Consider the following 23103-nt stretch of genomic DNA (forward strand, 5'->3'; position numbering starts at 1 on the left):
AAATAAACCATTTTTAACAAGATTAACGAACTACGGGATTTTAGGTTTTCATGTAAACTTTTAGAATTTTTATGCATCCACATATGATTAATGCTAAAATGAAAGTAGGTGGTATTGCCACCAACCTGCTGTCAATTTTTCATTGCAGACAATATCTTTGTAATGTGAATTGACATATCCTTTGTGGAGTAAGATCAGGATCCGGCTTTTTACCTTTCTTTGTATGGCTTTTTATGAAGTTTGGAAATCTAATACAAGTAAGGCAAGTCCTCACATTTTATTTCAATGTTGAGAGAAGACATGGAGGACTTATGGTTGTTAAGGATTTCATCTTTGTCTTTGTCCCTGGATTACATTCTTTTGATTACTGCTATAACCTTGGTTCCCTTGATTCCCGTTTGTATGTGGCATTACTATTACTATGTGGTGTTACTATCTATGCCTAATTCCTTGATAAGGCAATTAAGGTACTGGGCTTTACAAACAAATACAATGTTGTTTGAAGCTTTGTCTGCAGGGACGACAACATATTTGTCGTGAGAAAAGGCACGCAAGTGTCTCAGGATAGTTGAATACGTGATTGATTCGTTTATTCACACGCTTTTCCTCTATGTGGGAAAATGAAAGTACAATATGATAGGTGAATTAAAATACAATCAGTTCATGACTATCATCAGAATATAATAGCATTAAAACCTATGGTTTTTCAACATTGTATACTTCTATTCCCCATTCTCAGTTAAAATCTTGACTTAAAAACATTATTCATCGTTGTTTTTCCAAAAAAGATGGTACAACTAGATACAAATATATATTTCTTGGAAGAGATTCATCACACCTTGTAAGAAATAATTCCAAATCATCTTTCAATTATACAGAAGATGTTTACAAAATGCTAGAATTTTTAAACGACAACATATTTGTCTTCCAGTGTGGTGGGCGCGTTTTTGAACAAACATTCGGCATTCCAATGGGAACAAATTGTGCTCCTCTACTTGCAGACCTATTCCTTCACTCTTATGAGGCTGACTTTTTAGCTGTTCTTATCCGAAAGAAAGTATATCGTTTAGCTATATCCTTTAATCTCATTTTCCGCTATATAGATGACGTATCATCTTTACATCGCATCTACCCCAAAGAACTTGAGATAAAGGATACTACAAACACTGTTAAGTCAGACTCATATCTTTACATACACCTAGAAATCGATGGTAAAGGAAAAATATTGACCAAATTTTACGACAAACATTATGACATTCAGAATTGTCAACTTTCCTTCCATCCGCAGCAACCTCCCCTCAGCACCTGCGTATGGAGTGTTCATATTACAACTCATACGTTATGCCAGAGCTTGCCATAACTATGCAGACTCTTTATATCGTGCTAGAATTCTAACAAATAGGCTTCTGGAACAGGGTTATGTTGCTACAAGAATGAAGTCATCACTACAAAAGTTTTATGGTCGTCATCATGAACTCGTGGATCGTTATGGGTAATCCATCTGCGCCATGAAAACTGATTTGTTCAACATGTCATAGTTTTCCTTTCCTCTTTAGTCTACCCCGGACTTGACTTTTTATGAGCAACTCGGCGGGTGTTTCTAGAAAAGCAGAGGACGCTTACCCTACCGGTGCACCTGGTCCATGCTCACATTTGCTCATTTGCTTTTGTTACTTTGTATGTATGATTTTAGTTACTTTATGTTCTTTGTTTTGTATGCCTATTTTCCTTGTCCGGGCTTTGTCCCTGGATTACATTCTTTTGATTACCGCTATAACCTTGGTTCCCTTGATTACTCTTTGACATTGAGATTGTGAACCAACGATGATATGGTACATATCTAAGCTGACAAGGACTCGCCTTCTTGGTCCTTTTTCTCTTTATCAATTTATCCGTGATCTTGCATAATATTCAGCAGTATCCATTATGGTATTGCTATTATGTTTCCAATTGAGGCGCTGTGGTTCTCTGAATTTTGGACTATGAGAAACTACCTTACGTAGAAGTTGATTTTCAATTATATTTAAATCACCAGTGAGGACTAAACCAGAAAGACTGTGATTCTTAAATGTTTGTATTCTGCAATGTTTTTTATGGCTGAAAACTCTACTACTTATTGTCTTAGTACATCTGTATGAGACAATGGAAAATATTTATTTTTTGAAATACGGTTGAATTTTGAAAACTAATTTTTTATGATGAAGAATATTGGAGATGGCGATAGCATCTATCCTTTGTTGGAAAATGGTTTATGGATAAAGCGCTAAGGCCCGTTTTTAGCCCCCCTATTTCAGAAAAAAAAAATTTATGACCAACATACCGATTAAAAGAAGAAAACGATGGCCAAATATCTCAATTTTGTCATATGCCTTGTATTTTAATCGTAGGATCACCAAAGTCCATCTTTTAAGACGTCAAAACACCATAGAAACGGAAAATGAGGATAAAAATGCGATTTTCGTCACAAACTTCTTCTTTTTTAAATGCCTCCGCCAACGTGACCCACAGAAAACAAAATTACTTTGGACACTTCTCGAAACCCAGAATCATATTAAAAAGACATTATCGTGGGTCACGTTGGCGGAGACCCTCAAAAGTTGAAAAAACGTAGCTGAAAAATGGACTTTGTTTACTATCATAATAATATCGGAACGTAATCGGTGACGGGACGGCACTTTTCCGAAGCGATGTCAACATATACGTCTGATTGGTAAGTGACTAAAATATTAAATGATTAAGGATCTTCACCGCCAGAATTGATTAATATTTTATGGAATCCATATTCAGGTAGTTTTTTAGCATATTATAATCAAACACGACATAGAAAATGGAGTGAAACGATAGTTTTATGGGGAGTTAACGCGAGGACAAAAACACGGTCTTTCGTTTTTATCTTGCAAGATCTTTTATTAATTTCTGAAAAGATCCTGATCATGTATTACTCAGCTTCTTTGAACATTTTGTGGAGGTTATGTCAACCGAAAAGACCTTTTATTCTTTTATATGTTAGCGTGGGGGGTCTGTTTTGCAGGCGACAAACTTGCGACCGGAATCATGATTGCAAGTTGTTCGTCCCTGGGGTGTAGTGTGTCCGAGAGGTTCAGAATCGCTAAATATTGGGCCATTCTGAGTTTGTGGAAAAACACACAACACCCACACCAAAAAAAAATGTTTGCTGGTAAGCAAGATGATGTGGCTGTATTGGTCCTAGACGGAACTTACATTTATATACAAAAAAGGTCATATCACCAGTTCCAGAAACGTACATACAGTTTGCATAAGAACAGACCTCTGGTGAAGCCCAATCTAATAGTCGGTTCGGATGGTCATATTTTGAGTGTGCTTGGCCCCTATTTTGCAGACGGTCATAACAATGATGCATCAATTACGAAAAACATGTTTCAAATTAATAAAGCAGTGGATTAAAGACGGTGATGTCTTAGTCGTAGACAGAGGTTTTAGTGATGCTCAAACCTTTCTTGAAAATATGAACTTAAATGTTGAGATGCCATGTTACATCAGAAAAAGGGAGAAGCAACACTCTACAGAGGATGCTAATTCAGCCCGTCTTATCACTAAAGTAAGACGGGTCGTTGAGAGCGCCAACGGGCGAATTAAACAATGGCTATTTTTAGACAAAGTTGTATCGAACCATTTCGTCCCTGGCATAGGAGACTTTGTAAGGATTTGTGCAGCTTTGATAAACTGCTTCCGTGCTCCTTTGATTAATAACTCCGGAAATGATGAACTGGTGCAAATAATGGTAGAGAGAGCACAACAACCAAACCGTATACAACAAATTGTAGAAGAGAACAATCTTATCAGGAAAAAGGCTATCTATAGAGAGGTTAACGGAACTGAAAATGTGCTAGATTTTCCTAGGCTAAGCTTACAACTAATCAGAGACATAACTTTGGGTGTATACCAACTCAAGCTAGCGCCATGGTATACAGAGAGTCATCTGTTTGATGATAACTATGTTCTCCAAACATGCAAGAATAGACCCAACTTGCTTAGAGTTAAATTGTCATCGAGACATTCCTCGTCTAAGGTCTATACTTTGTTGATCGAGTTCAGCGATGACGACATCACAGGCTGGTATTGTACCTGCTAAGTCGATGCACGAGTTGTTCGGTGCTGTGCGCACATTTCTTCCACTATCTGGTATCTAGGGTATAGTAGATGGCAACAACAACCAATTCCGTCTTGTCGATTCTCCAACTCTATTATCAATGTTAGAGATGTGCCACCGCTTGAAACAGAGTCAGAATCAGAGAGTAATGGACCAATCGAGGAATGACATGTCAGTGATATTGATTAAGAATGCATATGCCAGTTTTACATTAAAGCCCCCTTACACATATAGGGGAAACACATTTAAATTAACTTTTTAAAGTACATGTATGATTAGAGGAGTTACTGCCTATATAAAGTTAATTGCTTTTCTTTGCGTCCCCGCTGTAACCATTTGCGGTGGAGGACATAGAAATACCGGTGTTCACACGTCCGTCAAAAAATAAAATACTTTGAGACACAGAATGATAATACAAAGTAAGACGTATATTGGATTATCTTTGGTCTTTGATATATTCAAAACAAATCACTTTATTCTCGCAAACGAACTTTTGGAGAGTAATAGGTTTCACCCGATCTGTCCGTATTGTGCTGTTCACTTCTGCTACATGTAGACTACAATGCTATAAAGATATTGTGAGGAATTAATTTTCGGGCAAAATTTTTTTTCTGTCTGTCCGTCTGTTTGTTATGGGATAATTTAGTCCTATTTCGTTATTATTTCCATACATGTATCTGTCTTCTTCAAGTATCCAAACTTTCTTTATCCAAAACATTATGTTGTATACTGAATTGCTTTTTTATTTTCCCCTACATTAATAATACTCTATGTTGATGATCCTGAATTTCAGACATTCCATGATTGTATCAAACTCTGGAAACATTCAGCATAAAATAAAAGAACACGGAAGCAATTCATTTTTAATAATTCTGTATTCAACAAGAGATTTGTAATGTCTGTCAGTATCCCAAGAAACGAAAAATAGTAATGTATTAACACAAAATCAATAATAAAATAAAACAAAAAACAAAAAACAAAAACAAACAAAAAAAAGTTAACAAACAAAACATAAACTAAGCTAAACAAATACATGTAAATATGACGTTCCTTGATATGTTGTATAATTCTCGAGTATCACTGTATCGTGTGAGTTGTTGTCACATGCACATTTATTCCATAACCTCCTTTTTCAAATAAGCAAAATACATAGTTACAAACGTCAAGGGGATATATAATTCAGCCATAAATATTAAGTCAATTTTAACATTTTTATGAACCATATACATTTAAGTGATTGACCGATACTTGTTATGAACATGATCAATGAGTTTTTAAAATGAAGTTGGCCATTTAATGAAGCACATGCATTTTTCGGGAATCTACATACTACAAGATGCAGCTCTACAAAACAATATTCAAGAATTTGCAGTTTTTCAGTCCATGTGATATTATCTAACCCAATAAAAAGGAATGTTGTCAGCATATAATTAGATATAACCATTATTGACAAAATATACTCCTGGTTGCTATGGAGATTTGTTTCTGGTCACCATGGAAACCAATGTTGCCTGGTTTAGTTTTGAATAATAGAATTATAACTTTAGATAGTGACCTTATAAAAATACATCATAAAGCTTTATTCATTTTAGAACATGCGAAAATATATCACAATAATGGTTCGTTGCTATGATAATTAATGGTTGCTATGTAATCTTTTGGGTAACCATGGAAGACCTTGTTCCTGGGAATAGTTTTTTTTACAATATAAATTGGAGTTTATATTATTTTAGTAAAACTGATGTAATAAAAATACATTGTTTAGCACTCAATAAAAATATATAGGCAACATGAAAGAAATGATAGTTGGTTGCCATGAAAATGAATGGTTGCTATGCAAAACAAAAGGGTTTTCGGGGAAAAAGTTGACTCTCTGTTGTAAATGCTGATTACAAAATCTAATTGATTACTCCACATTAAGGTAGTTGTCATATATTCTCATAACAGGACGTAATCCATTGATATTGGCCAATATCTGAAATTAAGAAGAGTTTTCCCCAAGTGTCATGGTATACATTAAAATCCGTTGCTAGGCAACCAAAGATTTTCATAAACAAAAAAAATGTCACTTTGGAGGGCTACTATACCTCGCCTTTTAATATGGAATATATGAAGTTATTTGAAGAGGGGACCAAATACGGCCCTTATTGTACCGTGCCCTTTATGATTCTCAAAAAGGAAAAAAGACGGAACTGAGCCATGTCAGATATAATGCTAGATTATCTATATTTCATCGAAAAAGGGTCGACACCTCCTTCGTCGAGGGCGAAATCTCTAAGATCTTTCAGAAGGGTGACTGGTAGTGAAAACGATTTGTTTTAATGTAATGAACACCTAAAGATTGTTGTAAACGATACAAAAAGGTTAAGATATATGTGTGAAAGTGAAAAAGATTTAACAGGATCGGATGAATCTTTTTCTCAAGGCTACCGTCGTCTTTGGCCACGGCTACGTTTATTTCTGGGATAGGTGTTATAACAACTTCATTACTATTTTCACTATTGTCGTAATCAGATAGATTCCCAATACTTTTGATATTATCGTTTCAACTAAGAAATTGCAGTTTCCAACTCTTTAATCTAAAACCACTCCCTATCAGTGCGGTACTAAGTTTAGGACTTTTAATGATGACATTAAATCGATATTAATTTATTTTTTAAGAAATAGAACTACTAAGGTATTATGTTTTTCTTTGTGAAAGCATTTCTCAATTAATCCATGAAATTTATATAATTAGTTAAAATTCTCTTGAATTGATTGTTTTCTTTGCTTCTAATTAAATAATAAAACTAATATCAATAGTTTAAAAATTAATATGACCATGAACTGTTATTATCAAATTGCTATCATAATGTTTAAAATTATTCAAATCAATTGCATCAAGTAGAAGATACAGATTCAATAGAATACATTTAATAATTGTAAACAAAGATCAACCGGTCAATGATATTAAAAATAACACAAATTGGCAGGTTTTAAAAGGACAAAATGAAAACGTGAAATATACAGATAAAAAAACAAAAACAAAAAGCAAAATTAAAACCCCCCCAAAAATCGACCGGCCCAATAATTACCACACACACACACACACTCAAAGCAAAAAAACAATACAAACATAAACAATAGAAAAGGACCTCAAATAAGTTGTTTTATAGTATAGGACTACAAAAAAGTAGCGATTCCCTTTAACATTAACAGGATTATTGTTCTATTAAACACATTCCTTTGGGTTTTTATATTATAATTTTCTAGGAAAGTAGAAGATTCTCAGCGTAGTTATCATTTTTGTTTAGTATATTTTGTTTTATTTTTTCTACTTGAAGGAATTTTGTTCGCGTTTAAACTTTTACCATTTTGTACATTTTACTACATACAATGTGAAGTCAGCCTCATATCTTGACCTACACTAAGAAATCGATGTTTTCCTTTCATCCGTGGCAATATCCCTTCAACACTTGCGTATGAAGTTTTCATATCACAATTCATACGTTGTGCCAGAGCTTGCCGTAACTACGCAGACTTTTTGTATCGCGCTAGACATCTTATAGTAAAGCTTCCGGAAAAGTTTAATGTTGTTACAAGATTGAAATCATCACTACAGAAGTTAATGGTCGTCATCATGAACTCGTGGATCGTTATGGTGTATCCATTTGCACCCTGAAAATTGATTTATACAACGTGTCATATTTTTCCTTTCCTCTTGCGTGTACCCCGAATTTGACCTTTTTATAAACTACTCGACAGGTATTTCTAGAAAAGCAGAGGACGCTTATCCTACCGATGCACCTGGTCCATGCTCCCAGTTTTTAGTGGAGTCCATGTTGCTCAGTTTTCTTTTGTTACTTTACATATATTATTTTAGTTACTTTATGTTCTTTGTTGTATTTGTTGGTTTTCCCTGTCTGGTCTTTATCTATTAATTACATTCTTCTGATTTCCTCTAGAATCTTGATTTCCATGATTACTCTTTGCCATGATAACATCAGCAAATGTATTCAACAGCTCATCATCGTAACAATTGTATCTATAATTTATAATACACGAAATATCGATGCGGTTATACCTGCTTCATAATTAATTCTGATAATTATCTTTAATTGTAATGATGTCCGGTTGCATGAAATTCCATCTACAAAATGTGAATAATATTAATCAAACTGCCATTTATGTTACAGAGACATACCGAACAGTTCTTGTATGCACCTGAGTAAAAAACCAAAGAATGATTTAAGGAACATTTTGGAAATATATTACCACTATTTAAACACCCTGACATCATTGACGATTTAAGGACTGTCTTGGAAACTCAAGGGAAATAACAATCTAATGGCTTGGTGGGAGGTAAGTTTAGATCATCATTCTTAATGCAGTAAAATGTATGCCGTGAATATAGAAAACACTGTGTTTGTGTTAAGTACCAGTGTATCTAATGTATTTTTAGGACAACGATAGAACATAGAAAAAAATAGAAACGAAATGATTATCTTTCTTTTGTCAATCAGTTACAATGAATTAAATTTATATGCCACGCTTAAATATGCTTGGTGTATTTTATTTTGCCCTTAGGCATTTGTTTTCTGCAAAAAAAAACAACCAAAAAAAAAAAACAAAAAAACAATAGGCTCTTCGGAAATTATACCTGAAGGTACTCCACCTCAAACGTCAGGCTATGGTTGCGGCTGTTTGCCTCTAACCGTTTAGGAGCTAGGGGCAAAGAAAACAAACAAAATATTTTTTTACAATAGTCAAATGCATGATATATATATATATACTTTCATTTATGATGGATTCTTTGCTTTATATATTTAGAAATAAAGCTTATTTTTATAAAAAAAAAAAGCTTTTCATTGGAGAAGCTTTCTTAAATAAAAAAGTGTATATCGATAAATTTGTAAAATGCATACATATATCGATATATTCAACTTCGTCTTCCTACAGGAAACATAATTCTCGGCGACCGGTAAAATTAACCGGGGCAAAGAACGATGTTTTTCATTAGCGATTGAAAATATGAAAAAAAGAAATACATATCTAGCAACGTATACGTTATGACTTAATAATTCTAGTCATAAGATTCTTCATGCTTATATCCGTTTTTGATTGGTCGAGAACGTCTTTGCCAGAAATTTCATACTTGCATGAATTTCTTCAGATCGTTCGAAATAATGTGGCAACGAACTAAACGGCATGATATAGTCGTAAGAATAGTTTATTACATCCACATTGCTTTTACCGATACAGTTTTTTTACAGAGAGTACTTTTAGCTTGGGGAAAGAAACTTATAAATGCTAAAAACTACAAGTAAATTCGCCTCAAAATTAAATTGTCCCGAAACTAGATTCTATAAATACATTTACCCATTTCAATTTTTTTTCCTTTGGCCGTTCATTAAGTTTGGGAGCTTCGAGATCCCTTCATACATGCATGAACGACCAAAAATAGCTGTTTAATCCTATACTCAGTCAGTCGGAACTCTCAGCTGTTCACTCCAGATAACAGCAGAAGCAGAGAGAAGAAAATTGATCACCGGAAATGTATCTATTCGTTGACCAAAGTTGTTTATCACAACACATTTTGTAGCTGCTCAATTGTTTTACAAAATTAACCCCGCTGTCATTAGAGATAATGTGATTTTACTGGGTGCATTATCTACAGAGTAAACGACATTTTGACTGTGAATGTTTGTTTGTTTGTTGGGGTTTAACGTCCGAGCAGCAATATCTCGGCTATATTCAGAAGATGAACATGAAGTGGATGATAAAATGAACATGAAATGATGAAATGAAAAAGGGATGGGACACAAGGGCAATGGGGTCGACAAATTTAGATTACCACCAGAAAAAGGGAGAGGTAGGTAGGGTCCGGCAATTTAGCCTCCTGTGGCGGAGCGCAAAGGTTCCTACTCCTATCGAATACCACAGCAGGGTTCTTTAACGTGAGGGGAACGTTTGTTTGTTTGTTTGTTAGGGTTTAACGTCCGAGCAGCAATATATCAGCTATATTCAGACAATGAACATGAAATGGATGATAAAATGAACATGAAATAAAAAAAAGGATGGGTCACAAGGATAATAGGGTCGACAAATTTTGATTGCCACCGGAAAAACGGGGGATGGGTAACGTCGGGCAATTTAGCCTCCTGTGGCGGAGCGCAAAGGTTCCTACTCCTATCGAATACCACAGCAGGGTTCTTTAACGTGCGAGGAACGTGGTATCTTTCCCAACACGGTGCACCACTATGGTTTGCGATCAGGTTTTCCGTATTATAGCCTGACAACCCCAGCATGTAACACGCCAGGGGTACCCCATTCCACCACATGGGGCACACATCTCAGTTGCTCAGTGGGCAGAGCGCCCTAGCCTCCGACTAGGGTTCTGAGCACTATTTAGTCGCCTTTTACGACAAGCTTAGCGCTGCTGCAGGCCTATTCTTACACCCGGACCTGCATGGGGCGTGAGAGGAACGTGGCATCTTTCCCAACACGGTGCACCACTATGGTTTGCGGTCAGGTTTTCCGTATTATAGCCTGACAACCCCAGCATGTAACACGCCAGGGGTACCCCATTCCACCACATGGGGCACACATCACAGTTGCTCTGTGGGCAGAGCGCCCTAGACCCCGGCTAGGTTTCTGAGCACTATTTAGTCGCCTTTTACGACAAGCTTAGCGCTGCTGCAGGCCTATTCTTTTAACACCCGGACCTGCACGGGGCACCACATGATAAATATAATATTATTTTCATATGATTACCATATGATTATCATATAAATCAAGCACAATATGACATATCGGTAACCAATGAGCAACCCAGAATTCCCTGGGAGCTTAGACACACCGGTAACCAATGAGAAACCCAGACTTCCCTGGGAGCTTAGACACACAGGTAACCAATGAGCAACCCAGACTTCCCTGGGAGCTTAGACACACCGGTAAGCTTAGCTTCTGCTTTTCTATCTAGAAACACCTGCCGAGTTATAATAAAATGAAAGAAAGGAAACTATGACATGGTGAATAAATCAAACATCATGGTCAGTCAGAAACATCATATTGTAGCGGTTCTCATTTCAATAACAAATGCAAACAAATATATATGCGGTTATTGTTAGCTAAAGATTTGCCAAGCAAAACCGACTAAATGTTTTGCGTCCTTGAAAGTGATTCATAACGGAAAATCATGTGTCAATTCAATTTAAATGCTAATCAATGATGGAAAAGAAAACAAATAAAAATACTGCTTAATGATAACGATGGTGAACTAATGACATCAAAATATGAGGAATATTGGCAGCTGTAAAACTCCTGGGATAGCCAGTAATGTTGGCAGCAGTAAAAGTGTAGTGATAGCCTGTTAATTTCAGACATGTAATTATCTGGTAATAGTCGGACATATATAATACATTTTATGTAATCATTATCATTAAACAATTCTGCGATTCGTGATGCTTGGCACTAACGAGGTATTAAATGATAAAGTTTATATGGAGAGCATAAAATGCGTTTGTTGAGAGATGGAAACTGCATATTTATTTGTCTGAAGGTAAAACATTTGACCTTTTGTTCACTTTCTTTATTTCTCCTTTTAGTGTTGTAACGGGGCATCCTGTCTACATGTATAATTTTTTTTCAGTTTAGAATAATTTGACATATATCTAAAACTAACTAACGATAAATATGAAAACCAGTGTTGGAAAAACTTTCAAATGTAAAAGAATAAAAAAGACAATCAATCTTGTTTAACAGAAAACACAAACAACCAGCATAACGCAGACTTACATACTGGAAGAAAATTATTGTAATAAATGAATGAATATTGTTCTGTATATAAGTGAAAGGCTGCTTTTTTCATTTTCTGTTAGGATTAGATAGTGGGATCCTTGAAACGGTTATCCATGTGACGTGTGTTTGAAATTTATATTTTCACTTGGAAGACTTGTGTATTTCTAAATTACATTTGTGTTTCATTACAGTTCACATGTTAACGAGTTTTAGTTGATTTCAACGTCAACAGTCATCCTGCTTTAAAAGTTTTATGTACATTCATTGGTTATCTAATGTTTGCTTTCAGAGAGAAGACGACAAACCAATAACAATTATTTGTAACGTACCTCAGGCCATTGTGAATGTAGTTTTTGGTGACGGGTGAGTATGTTATCTTATTTGCGCATTATGCGTGTCACATGGAGTGGATGTTTTAACATTTTCCCATTTCTAATCCTTAGCCTTGGAATATATTCTTTTGATTTTCGCCCTAATCTTGGTTGCCTTGATTAGTCTTAAATCATATGAAAATGCTTCGACTTTAAACATAGCTGTATAGACATATAGAACATAAATAATCCTAAATTATGTTTGATGACGGTATCTATTTGAGGCTTGAGATGCAACCTATTTGAGAACTTTGTAGTGGACTGCCATGAAAAACAAAATGCATATTATGACACATTTATAGCACACTTACTTAAATTTATAAAGTAAACACACACACACACACACACACACACACACACACACACACACACGTTTTTTCACACTTCACCGCTATATTCTTGGTTCCCATGATTATTCTTTCAAGTTAAAATAAGAGATCTGGGTTAAATATTTAACAAGTTCATGTATCGGATGGTTATTTTTAGTGCTGAGCCTGGTTTTCTTGGTCTTTTGCCATATTTTTTTGCATATCTCTGTCACTTCTTTCTGCATAAGGTCTGTTTTTCATTTATATCATATATACGCACTAATTTAAAAAAAACCAAACAAACAAACAAAAACGAACAGCCCTAATGCATGTGTGTTTGGTAAGTTGTTCAATACATTATCTTACCTAAAACGATTTAGTAATCGGAAATTCTAGAAAAGAGTCTGATTTTTTTATTTCAATTCAAAAACTACCTTTACATATATTAAATTTGTATTTGTATTTTATCAGAAATCACATAAACGATATTCAACGTTTAAGTCTGGATGACAGTATATCTATAACATATCGGGATTCAGAAATTAGTTCATACTAAAGTTTAAAAAAAATCCTTATCACGATTACTATAGAAGCATAAAAACATTTTGTTAAATATCGTCAAAAAATATACCGAAACGTCAAGCAGTAGGATAAACATAAAAGAAAACATGGTATAAACGTGAACATATGAAAGAGAGACGGTCTACTTACACAATTTTACGATCCGAATAGAAAAGATTACACATAAAAAAAAACTAAAGATAAGGGGAACAAGTCAGCACACGAAAAAAAACAAAAAAAACAAAACAAACTATCAAATGAACTCCAACAATTAGTGGGAGTGACATCTGGTGCTCCATGATGTAATAATAAACTGGTTCCATTTCTAAAATTAAGTCAAATATGATTGTGTAATAATAAAATACATACATAACTAAAATTACAGATACATATTACATGACCTTTACAACTGACATACTTGCATACACATACAAGTAAATGCATAAATACTTTTATCACATGTGACATTTTCACGAGAAATTTCATCTCATCTTTACGTAAAATTTGTTTTTATTATTGTAAGAAACTTATTGTTTGAAATTTCTTTTTTGTAGATTTTCTGTCTCAATTCCTCATACGATAATTAATTGGAAGGAGTAATCAAGGGAACCAAGGTTATAGCGGTAATCAAAAGAATGTAATCCAGGGACAAAGACCAAACATGGAAAACAGACATACACAACACAGAGCATAAAGTAACTAAAATCATACATACAAAGTAACAAAAGTAAATGAGCAACTCGGACTCCACTAAAAAATGGGAGCATGGACCAGGTGCACCGGTAGGGTAAGCGTCCTCTGCTTTTCTAGAAACACCAGCCAAGTTGCTCATAAAAAGTCAAGTCCGGGGTAGACAAACGAGGAAAGGAAAACTATGACCCGTTGAATAAATCAGTTTTCATGGTGCTGATGGATACATCATAACGATCCACGAGTTCATGATGACGACCATAAAACTTCTGTAGTGATGACTTCAATCTTGTAGCAACATAACCCTGTTCCAGAAGCCCGTTTGTTAGAATTCTAGCGCGATACAAAAAGTCTGCGTAGTTTCGGCAAGCTCTGGCATAACGTATGAGTTGTGATATGAACACTCCATACGCAGGAGCCGAAGGGATGTTGCCACAGATGAAAGGAAAGTTGACAATTCTGAATGAAAAGTCATCACGTTTGTCGTAAAGTTTGGTCAATAGTTTTCCTTTACCATCGATTTCTAAGTGTAGGTCAAGATTTGTTTGTTTGTTTGTTGGGGTTTAACGTCCGAGCAGAAATATTTTAGCTATGAGGCTGACTTCACAGTGTCTGTAGTATCTTTTATCTCAAGTTCTTTTGGGTAGATGCGATGTATCAAATCCCCGAAATTAGGATTGTTTAAAGATAACACGTCATCTATATAGCGGAAACTGAGATTGAAGGATCTAGCCAAACAATATTCTTTCTTTCTGATCAGATCAGCTATAAAGTCAGGTTCATAAGAGTGAAAGAATAGGTCAGCTAGTAAAGGAGCACAATTTGTTCCCATTGGAATGCCGACCGTTTGTTGAAAAACACGTCCACCCACCACACTGGAAAAATATGTTGTCGATTAAAAATTCCAGCATTTTGTAAACATCTTCCTCTGTATAGTTGGAAGATGATTTGGAATTATTTCTTACAAAGTATGAGGAATCTCTACCAAGAACTATATATTTGTATCTAGGTGTACCATCTTTTTTTGGAAAAACAACGATGTATAATGTTTTTAAGTCGGGATTTTAACTGAGTATGGAAAGAGTGAATAACCAAAATATGATTACAATTGGTGCCAAAGAAAGCCTTGATTTAACGAGTGTGCAATTTACGTCTTAATGCGCTATTGGAACGAGTGATCATATTTCGGTTATTCACGATAACCATTCGATTATCCTATTCATTATAAAGAATTTCTATATAATTGGTTGCTAATTTAATCATAAAATTGAAATTATTTGAACGGCGGGTTTGTGTGACCTTTTGTGAAGTTTAACGAGAGTAAGTCAGAGGATGAAATTACCGAATTCATTTAACATTGTGAATTTTCGAATATTATTACACAAAGAAAATTCGGTAATTATGATTGCTATCTAATTTTTTTTATCTAATTAATACTTATTATTACCCCTGACGTGTCATCTAGTATAACCTACAGATTAGCTGAGAGTCTGTAAATTAAACTTTTTAACTTTTGTGAAGTAGGTGTTTATGATTAGGTAAATGCATAATCCTCTTATGATGCTTATATAAGTTGGGGATTACCCTTAAATGTGCACCATTCGTTAACCTAACTAGAAATAAAATATTTTGAAACTTGAAAATACCTCATAATTTGTTTGCTACTCCAAACGGTTTGAATACATATTAGTTGTATAACAAGTGACAAATAACCTTCACTATAGTCAAAAATTATATGGATAAAGGAAGTGGCCAGTCTGTAAGCGGATGGCGGTAAAATCATTAAATAATACTTTCCACAGACACATAAGGAATGAATGTTACATTTTTTGGTCTATGAAGAAATAATCCCAATCACGTGTTGCACACTTAAAAAGTTACCGGAAATCATAATTCTATAAAGTTTAGTGCGATAATGAACCAAACAATACACTCAAAACATCGAAAACTGTGTCAGTATATAAGGATAGTAAATGACAAACTGGATTCTCTGTACCAGTAATAATTCAAAATTGCCCTTTAATTTCTTTGTTTAATAAGAGATATTCGTTCCTCAACAACCTAACCAATGTATTGTTTATAGGTTTGAAAAATGCTGTTTTTTTTGTATACATATGGGATACATGGGTTTTTCAGAGTAAAATGATATATAAGTTGACCAAAAAATATAACATTCCTTATAATTTTATTTTAGTGACAAAATTCAACGAGTAAATCATTGAAAAACTTTGATGACGTCACATGCAGTCATTTAAAAAATTTGGTCTATGAGATGATGATCAGAAACCGTGTTTTTTCTAAAATAAAATTATTGGAATTTCAAGACTGAATATTTGGGTTTTACCTTATTTCACTTACAAGAGAGCGCTAAAAAAACCAAATATTGATAGCAGTACAACAATATCAAAATTAGTTGATAGTTGTAAAGATATAACAAGCTATAGACTGAGGTAAAAAAAGGCTAGATATTGATAACTAATATCCAATTGAATGCTGATTACGTTTCATGGTTATAAATACGGAATAAAGTGCACAAAACTATGTTGAGTTGTTTTCATGGTGCGTCTATGTCTTTTGAAATTCCTACCATGCCTAGTAAGTTTGAAAATTATAAAAATGCATCCTTCAATTTTGTGAACAATATCCAGACCAACGTAAAGCAGAAAGATTTTACATCTGTGTTGTATATCGATTGATGTTATATTCCATTGAAGGACTGGTTCACTTCAATTTTTAATATGTTATTCTAAGAGCATTTAAATATCTCGAAGTTTAGACAGATGACTGAAATCGATGATACAATTTTCATTATTGGAATTTTTACTTGTCTAAAAATAATCAATTATAACAAGTGGCCTACATGTATCGGAAATCCTTTTAAAATATACATTGTATTGTATATTGAATTCTAAATAATACCCTACAAAGAATATTTGTTTATAGTTTGCCATTATGTAGTATCATTGTTCAAGGTGTTATCAGAATAAAACTTTCTATAATCAGGCTACATTTAAAATAGTTAGACTAGAGCGCTTATCAGATGTAGTCATTGGATTCAACATCAACTTTACCATCCGGGTTTGACCCTAATTTCACAACTGTCAAAGAGGGTCTACAGTCCTACCACAATACTTGTTACTCACGTAGTGATATTAATTCAATGTGGATCCTAAAAAATTCGAAGGATCTTTTAGAGACAATCAGTTCAAGCTTATTATCTGAATATAATAGCATTAAAACCTATGATTTTTCAACATTGTATACTTCTATTCCCCATACTCAGTTAAAATCCCGACTTAAAAACATTATTCATCGTTGTTTTTCCAAAAAGATGGTGTACCTAGATACAAATACATAGTTCTTGGTAGAGATTCCTGCTACTTTGTAAGAAATAATTCCAAATCATCTTCTAAATATACAGAGGAAGATGTTTACAAAATGCTGGAATTTTTAATCGACAACATATTTGTCCAATGTGGTGGACGTGTTTTTCAACAAACGGTCGGCATTCCAATGGGAACAAATTGTGCTCCTTTACTTGTTGACCTTTTCCTTCACTCTTATGAGGCTGACTTTATAGCTGATCAGAAAGAAAGAATATCGTTTAGCTAGATCCTTCAATCTCCGCTATATTGATGACGTATTATCTTTAAACAATTCAATTCCGGGGATTTGATACATCGCATCTATCCCAAAGAACTTGAGATAAAGGATACTACAGACACTGTGAAGTCGACCTCATATCTTGACCTACACTTAGAAATCGATGGTAAAGGAAAACTATTGACCAAACTTTACGACGAACGTGATGACTTTTCATTCAAAATTGTCAACTTTCCTTTCATCTGTAGTAACATCCCTTCAGCACCTGCGTATGGAGTGTTCATATCACAACTTACACGTTATACCAGAGCTTGCCGGAACTACGCAGTCTTTTTGTATCGCACTAGAACTCTAAACAAATAGGCTTCTGGAACAGAGTTATGTTGCTACAAGATTGAAGTCATCACTACAGAAGTTTTATGGTCGTCATCATGAACTCGTGGATCGTTATGGTGTATCCATCTGCACCATGAAAACTGATTTATTCAACGAGTCATAGTTTTCCTTTCCTTGTTTGCCTACCCCGGACTTGACTTTTTATGAGTAACTCGGCGGATGTTTCTAGAAAAGCACAAGACGCTTTCCCTACCGGTGCACCTGCTCCATTCTCCCAGTTTTTTTTAGTGTAGTCAGAGTTGCTCATTTGCTTTTGTTACTTTGTATGTATGATTTTAGTTACTATATGTTCTTTGTATGTCTGGTCTTTCTGGATGACATTCTTTTGATTACCGCTATAACCTTGGTTCCCTTGATTACTCTTTAACGCTTACTATGCCAAAGGGCCTATAAATAGGTTTTTCATATTCCCATATTGGCCAACTGAATATACATAGGCTTAGCAGCTATTGTCTACACATTCAACAAGGTGATTGTTCTGAAAGTCTGAACGTGATGGTGTGTGGGGTTCTTTGCATGGTACATATAAAACAACGCCAACGTTTTGTTCTCTTTTCTACTCGTCATTTTTTTTTCTTTTGATCAAATGTTCATATTTTATTTATTTCTCTTTTTTGTCCAACTTCAATGTACCCTACTAAATTAAAATCTACTCGCTCTACATGTATTTCATATAGTATAGTAAAACCAAACAAGCAACAAAAACACTAGTATAGTAAAAGCAACCAAACAACAACAAACACTAGTATAGTAAAACCAAACAACAACACTCAACACAAAGCAAAAAGAAAAAAAATAAAGATTTAAACTTCACAAACAATTTCAACAATGCGTTGAGTACAACTTTATGAATTTTTAAAATAAAATCGCATATAGTTCACAAAGAGTTTGATGAAAGTTCTGTTGTACGGAACATTTATTTTGCTGATAATATGATTATAAAAATTAATTTAGTCACACTGTGCTAGCGCCAAGTATTCACTTATTAGAAAGAACTTTGGTATACATTAATATATTGAATTGTAGAGGCATTATACAATTTGCAAGGATTGATTCCTTTTTATGCCCTAGATTATAACTTTAATTCACAAAGTTCAAGATCAAAAACGAGATTCTGAGCCAGCACTCCACAGTTTAGTTTAGTTTCGCACTTTTGGCTAGGGATGAAAAATGACATAAATGGAAACCGGTGGTTGCTATAGTGATTAAAAATGAAGAATCTATTGTTGATAAAACATTTTCTGAAAAAAAGGGGACTTTTAAAAGTATTTTGCAATGTTTTATATATTTTCAATGTTGAAGGGGCTTTTTTTTCAATGACAATTTGACTTCATTGTGAAAGTGAAAGTAAGTCAATTTTTTACCATGCTAAATTTAATAAGTGGATTACAAAGTGAAATAGCTCAAACTCTAACCGGCGATGCCCATATGAGGAAGGGGTTTTTGAAGGGAAAAGTTTGAACAGTTTCAGGGATTGAAATAAAAATTTCAGATATTTTGCGGGAAATTTGATATTTTTAAACCTGATTTTATGAACTTTTTTGCAAATTTTCGCATATTTTTGCATGGTTTCTATGGTAACCCTATATGCTGTGGGTAATTTTTTTTCAGAAAATTTTTACTGCATCCTGATGGCCTTGGCCTGAGCTATTTCTAGATATATAGATTTACAGATGCTTGACAATTTTTTAAAGTGATAAATGTTACAAAGCATCAGATTACAAGACCAAAATTAGGCAGTTCTACAATACTGTGGAGTGCTGGCTGAGAGCATTGTTTTCCCGCTGACAGGAAATAAAATGCAAAGTCAATACATGTGACTTTTAAGCCAGCAAATTATGAACTTTTCATCTGCTAACAGAAACAAACCATTTAACCCAACATAACAAACTACATTAGAAAAAAGAGAAAAAGAAAAAAACAACTCTTTTCGTCGAGCTTTGAAACACAAAAGGTGTCATCTCATGCATAGCCCCATTAGTTAGGATTCATGAAAGTATTGAGTAAACTCTTTTGTATAATTACTCACACAGAATTGGTCACAAAAATACACGTAAGTCGAATCGACATCATAATTTCAAATGGTTAAGTTGTTTATCGTTAAAGTTCGAACGTTTCTACTTCTGTTTGTTTAAAACTGTAGTTAATTCGATAAAACTTACCTCTCTCTAGGTGCTTCGATCGCTGTTTTTATCCTTTTCAAATAAATATCAGTGCAAAAACAGTGTTTTGTTGTAACCCTTTTTGTGTGTTGACTATGAGTTTTAGTATTAAAGAGGGTTAATTTGGAATATAAGATTTATTTAGAAAACCCACAAGTTGAAAAACTATAATTATATTCTTTTTGTTTTTTTCTCTCTCACTTATTTCCTTTTTGTGCACGTAGGTACTTGAATACGTATATGGACATTTCTCATATTTTCATATTTTTGGCCATTTGAGCTTTGTTTATCTCAGCAAGGAGTTATATAAAATATGCAGCGTTTGTGACGTCACAATGGAACGTTTTACAATATTATAACGCTTTATGTAAGAGTAATCAAGGGAACCAAGGTTAAAGCGGTAATCAAAAAAATCAAATCCAGGGACAAAGACCAGAAAACAGACATACACAACAAAGAACATAAAGTAACTAAAATTATACATACAAAGTAACAAAAGTAAATGAGCAACTCGGACTCCACTAAAAAATGGGAGCATGGACCAGGTGCACCGGTAGGGTAAGCGTCCTCTGCTTTTCTAGAAACACCCGTCGAGTCAAGTCCGGGGTAGACAAACGAGGAAAGGAAAACTATGACTCGTTGAATACATCAGTTTTCATGGTGCTGATGGATACACCATAATGAACCGCGAGTTTATGATGACGACCATAAAACTTCTGTAGTGATGACTTCAATCTTGTAGCAACATAACCGTGTTCCATAAGTCTATTTGTTAGAGTTCTAGAGCGATACAAAAAGTCTGCGCAGTTTCGGCAAGCTCTGGCATAACGTATGAGTTGTGACATGAACACTCCATAAGCAGGAGCCGAAGGGATGTTGCCACAGATGAAAGGAGAGTTGTAAAAATGTAAAAACGATATGATTGTGGCAACCAGAGCGTTTTGAATTGGCATATTTAGCACATAATCAATATCAAATGTGAAAAAAAGACACAAAAAAAAAAAAAAAAACACAAAAATTAATCCAGAACAAGACGAAACCAAAAAAAATATTTCAAAAACAAAACAAAACAAACAAACAAACAAACAAAACAGGCAAAAAAAAAGACAAAAAAACCCCCAAAAAACAAACAAACAAACAAAATATGACAAAACAAAAACCCATTCAAGCATATAAGAGAACGCTAGACTAGACCATCTAACCTTTTGGTGCCTGATAGGTCTCTGCCTTAAACACTCAGCGGTGTTATGACTTAAGTGTATAGTTAAATACATGGCAAATACTTGTATTAATTAAACATATTTAAACTTATTATAAAAACTTAATAATGAATGTTTATGTTGCCACTTAGATAAAGTATTTGTTAAATAACATATCATTTAAGTTTGTCTTTTAAAACAAAAGGTTTTTACTGAAAATATTTTCATTATGAAAATTATTAAATTATGAAAGGTTACCCGTATTAGGATTGCAAGGATGACACGTATGGCTGTCCCTGTAATACTAAGTCTTCGAAAGACTTTATGATATGAGTTGGAGTATAATGGATTTGTGTTTATAACATTTATAAAGCCGACGTTCAATAACTAGCTACTTACTCAAAGTCAATGAATAATGTTATAGTAAAAGCTGTTTGTCACTAGAAAACAAAGAAACTAAAGCAGGCCACTCAGACCAAGTTATAATGCAAACCTTATTGATAATGAAATATTGATGATTTCGTTTTAAAAGCATTTTATTCATAGCAACCAGTTGTTTACCTGCATTGTAAAGAATATTGATTCCCAGGTGGCGCTTTTTATTGATTTGTCCCATGAATTGAGACAAAAGTGATGAAGTCATTATACTGCTGATCATGATGATCATATGAAAAAGTGAAATATATCTGTTACATCACCAGTTTTTACTCTTAACTTTTTATTTCAATAGACATACAACAATGGAGGAGTTACTTAAGAATCCTGAAGTCCAGTCTAAAATCAAAAGACTCAGTCCACATATACGGGTAAGTTATATAAACAGTTTTATTTTATTCAATTTACGTTCAATCCTGTAATTTTTTGAGTATTAGAATTATTTTCGCCAAAAAATCATAAGTATTTGAAACTTTCACGCGAACAATATTCTCCTCATTATTGAACCTGGCTAGATTTTGGAAAAATCATTTTTGCGACAAAAACGTTCAATAAATCTTGGTGTTTTTAATCTCGCAAATGATAAGTAATTTTATGTACAGGATTAATACTTTCCATGTATGGAAATCATTTAAAAACATTTAACATACCCTTAGATTTTTTTTTATGTTTTTTTTTTAATTTAGCAATTGGTGTTTCTACAAAATACTGTTTTATTTTTATTCTTTTGTCTCCATTTTCTGGTCAAGTACTTGATTTGAAAGTTTATTATGTATATAGTTCTATTGTTGTGCCCATTTGTTATTTCAACGAACAACCAACGAGCAAGTTGATAAATATATAAACATTCCTAAATCATGATGTCACTTTCAGAAAGCAAATCATTTTCTATTTGAAAAACTTATATTCCCGACTACTTAATATTTGGTAATAGGGTAACACTTCACGGCGGTTAATTTAATTTCAGTGATAACAATTCAGTGATTGTAATAAACATAATGCGCAGGAAAACATACAATATTTCTGCTTAACATGTTTTCAAATCGTTTATAACATTTGTTTCTTGCCAGTATATGTTTATATGTCTTAATCAACATGAAATGAATACATGAAAGCAAAATGTTAGGGGATTACGAAACAATTTATGATAAAACATCTTTCAATAGGACTTATATATGTATAGAGTAAGTTTTTCGTATAATTTTTGGAAAGCTGTTCGTTGATATGTTTTATATGCACACAAAATTGATTTTCCAGAATGTTTCTTAAACGCATATTTCTAAACCTATTCAAGCGTTATTTGTATGTTCACAAACGTCAGTAGTAATTCGATATGTTCTGCCAGGATCTCAGCGAAATAGCTTATTTTGTCATTGTTAGTCCCTTATTATTCTGTTCAATCCCAAAGATTATATTTTCTTCAATGACAGCTACTTATATTAACAAAACCAAACCTTTTACGGGAAT

General features: G+C 33.9%; 1 protein-coding gene and 1 pseudogene across 2 annotated transcripts in view; both read left to right on the forward strand.

Moving 5' to 3' along the window:
• Nucleotides 1-3116: 3116 nt before the first annotated feature.
• Nucleotides 3117-4498, forward strand: LOC148630240 (uncharacterized; annotated as a pseudogene).
• Nucleotides 4499-8296: 3798 nt separating this feature from the next.
• Nucleotides 8297-23103, forward strand: part of LOC148630241 (uncharacterized) — a 36805-nt gene continuing 21998 nt past the window's right edge. The window contains exons 1-3 of one of the 2 annotated variants that reach the window (XM_088564024.1): nucleotides 8297-8473; nucleotides 12201-12274; nucleotides 21932-22007. In XM_088564024.1, the coding sequence (XP_088420150.1) occupies nucleotides 8459-8473; nucleotides 12201-12274; nucleotides 21932-22007 (165 nt within the window). In that variant the 5' untranslated portion in view covers nucleotides 8297-8458. Of the gene's footprint in view, nucleotides 8474-11433; nucleotides 11673-12200; nucleotides 12275-21931; nucleotides 22008-23103 lie in introns of those variants that run through there. The other variant, XM_088564013.1, reaches the window with a different exon arrangement.

Source organism: Perna viridis, chromosome 1, assembly GCF_037379345.1.
Source record: "Perna viridis isolate PV_CMFRI_1.1 ecotype Kerala chromosome 1, ASM3737934v1, whole genome shotgun sequence".
In the NCBI taxonomy this organism is placed as follows: Eukaryota; Metazoa; Mollusca; class Bivalvia; order Mytilida; family Mytilidae; genus Perna; species Perna viridis.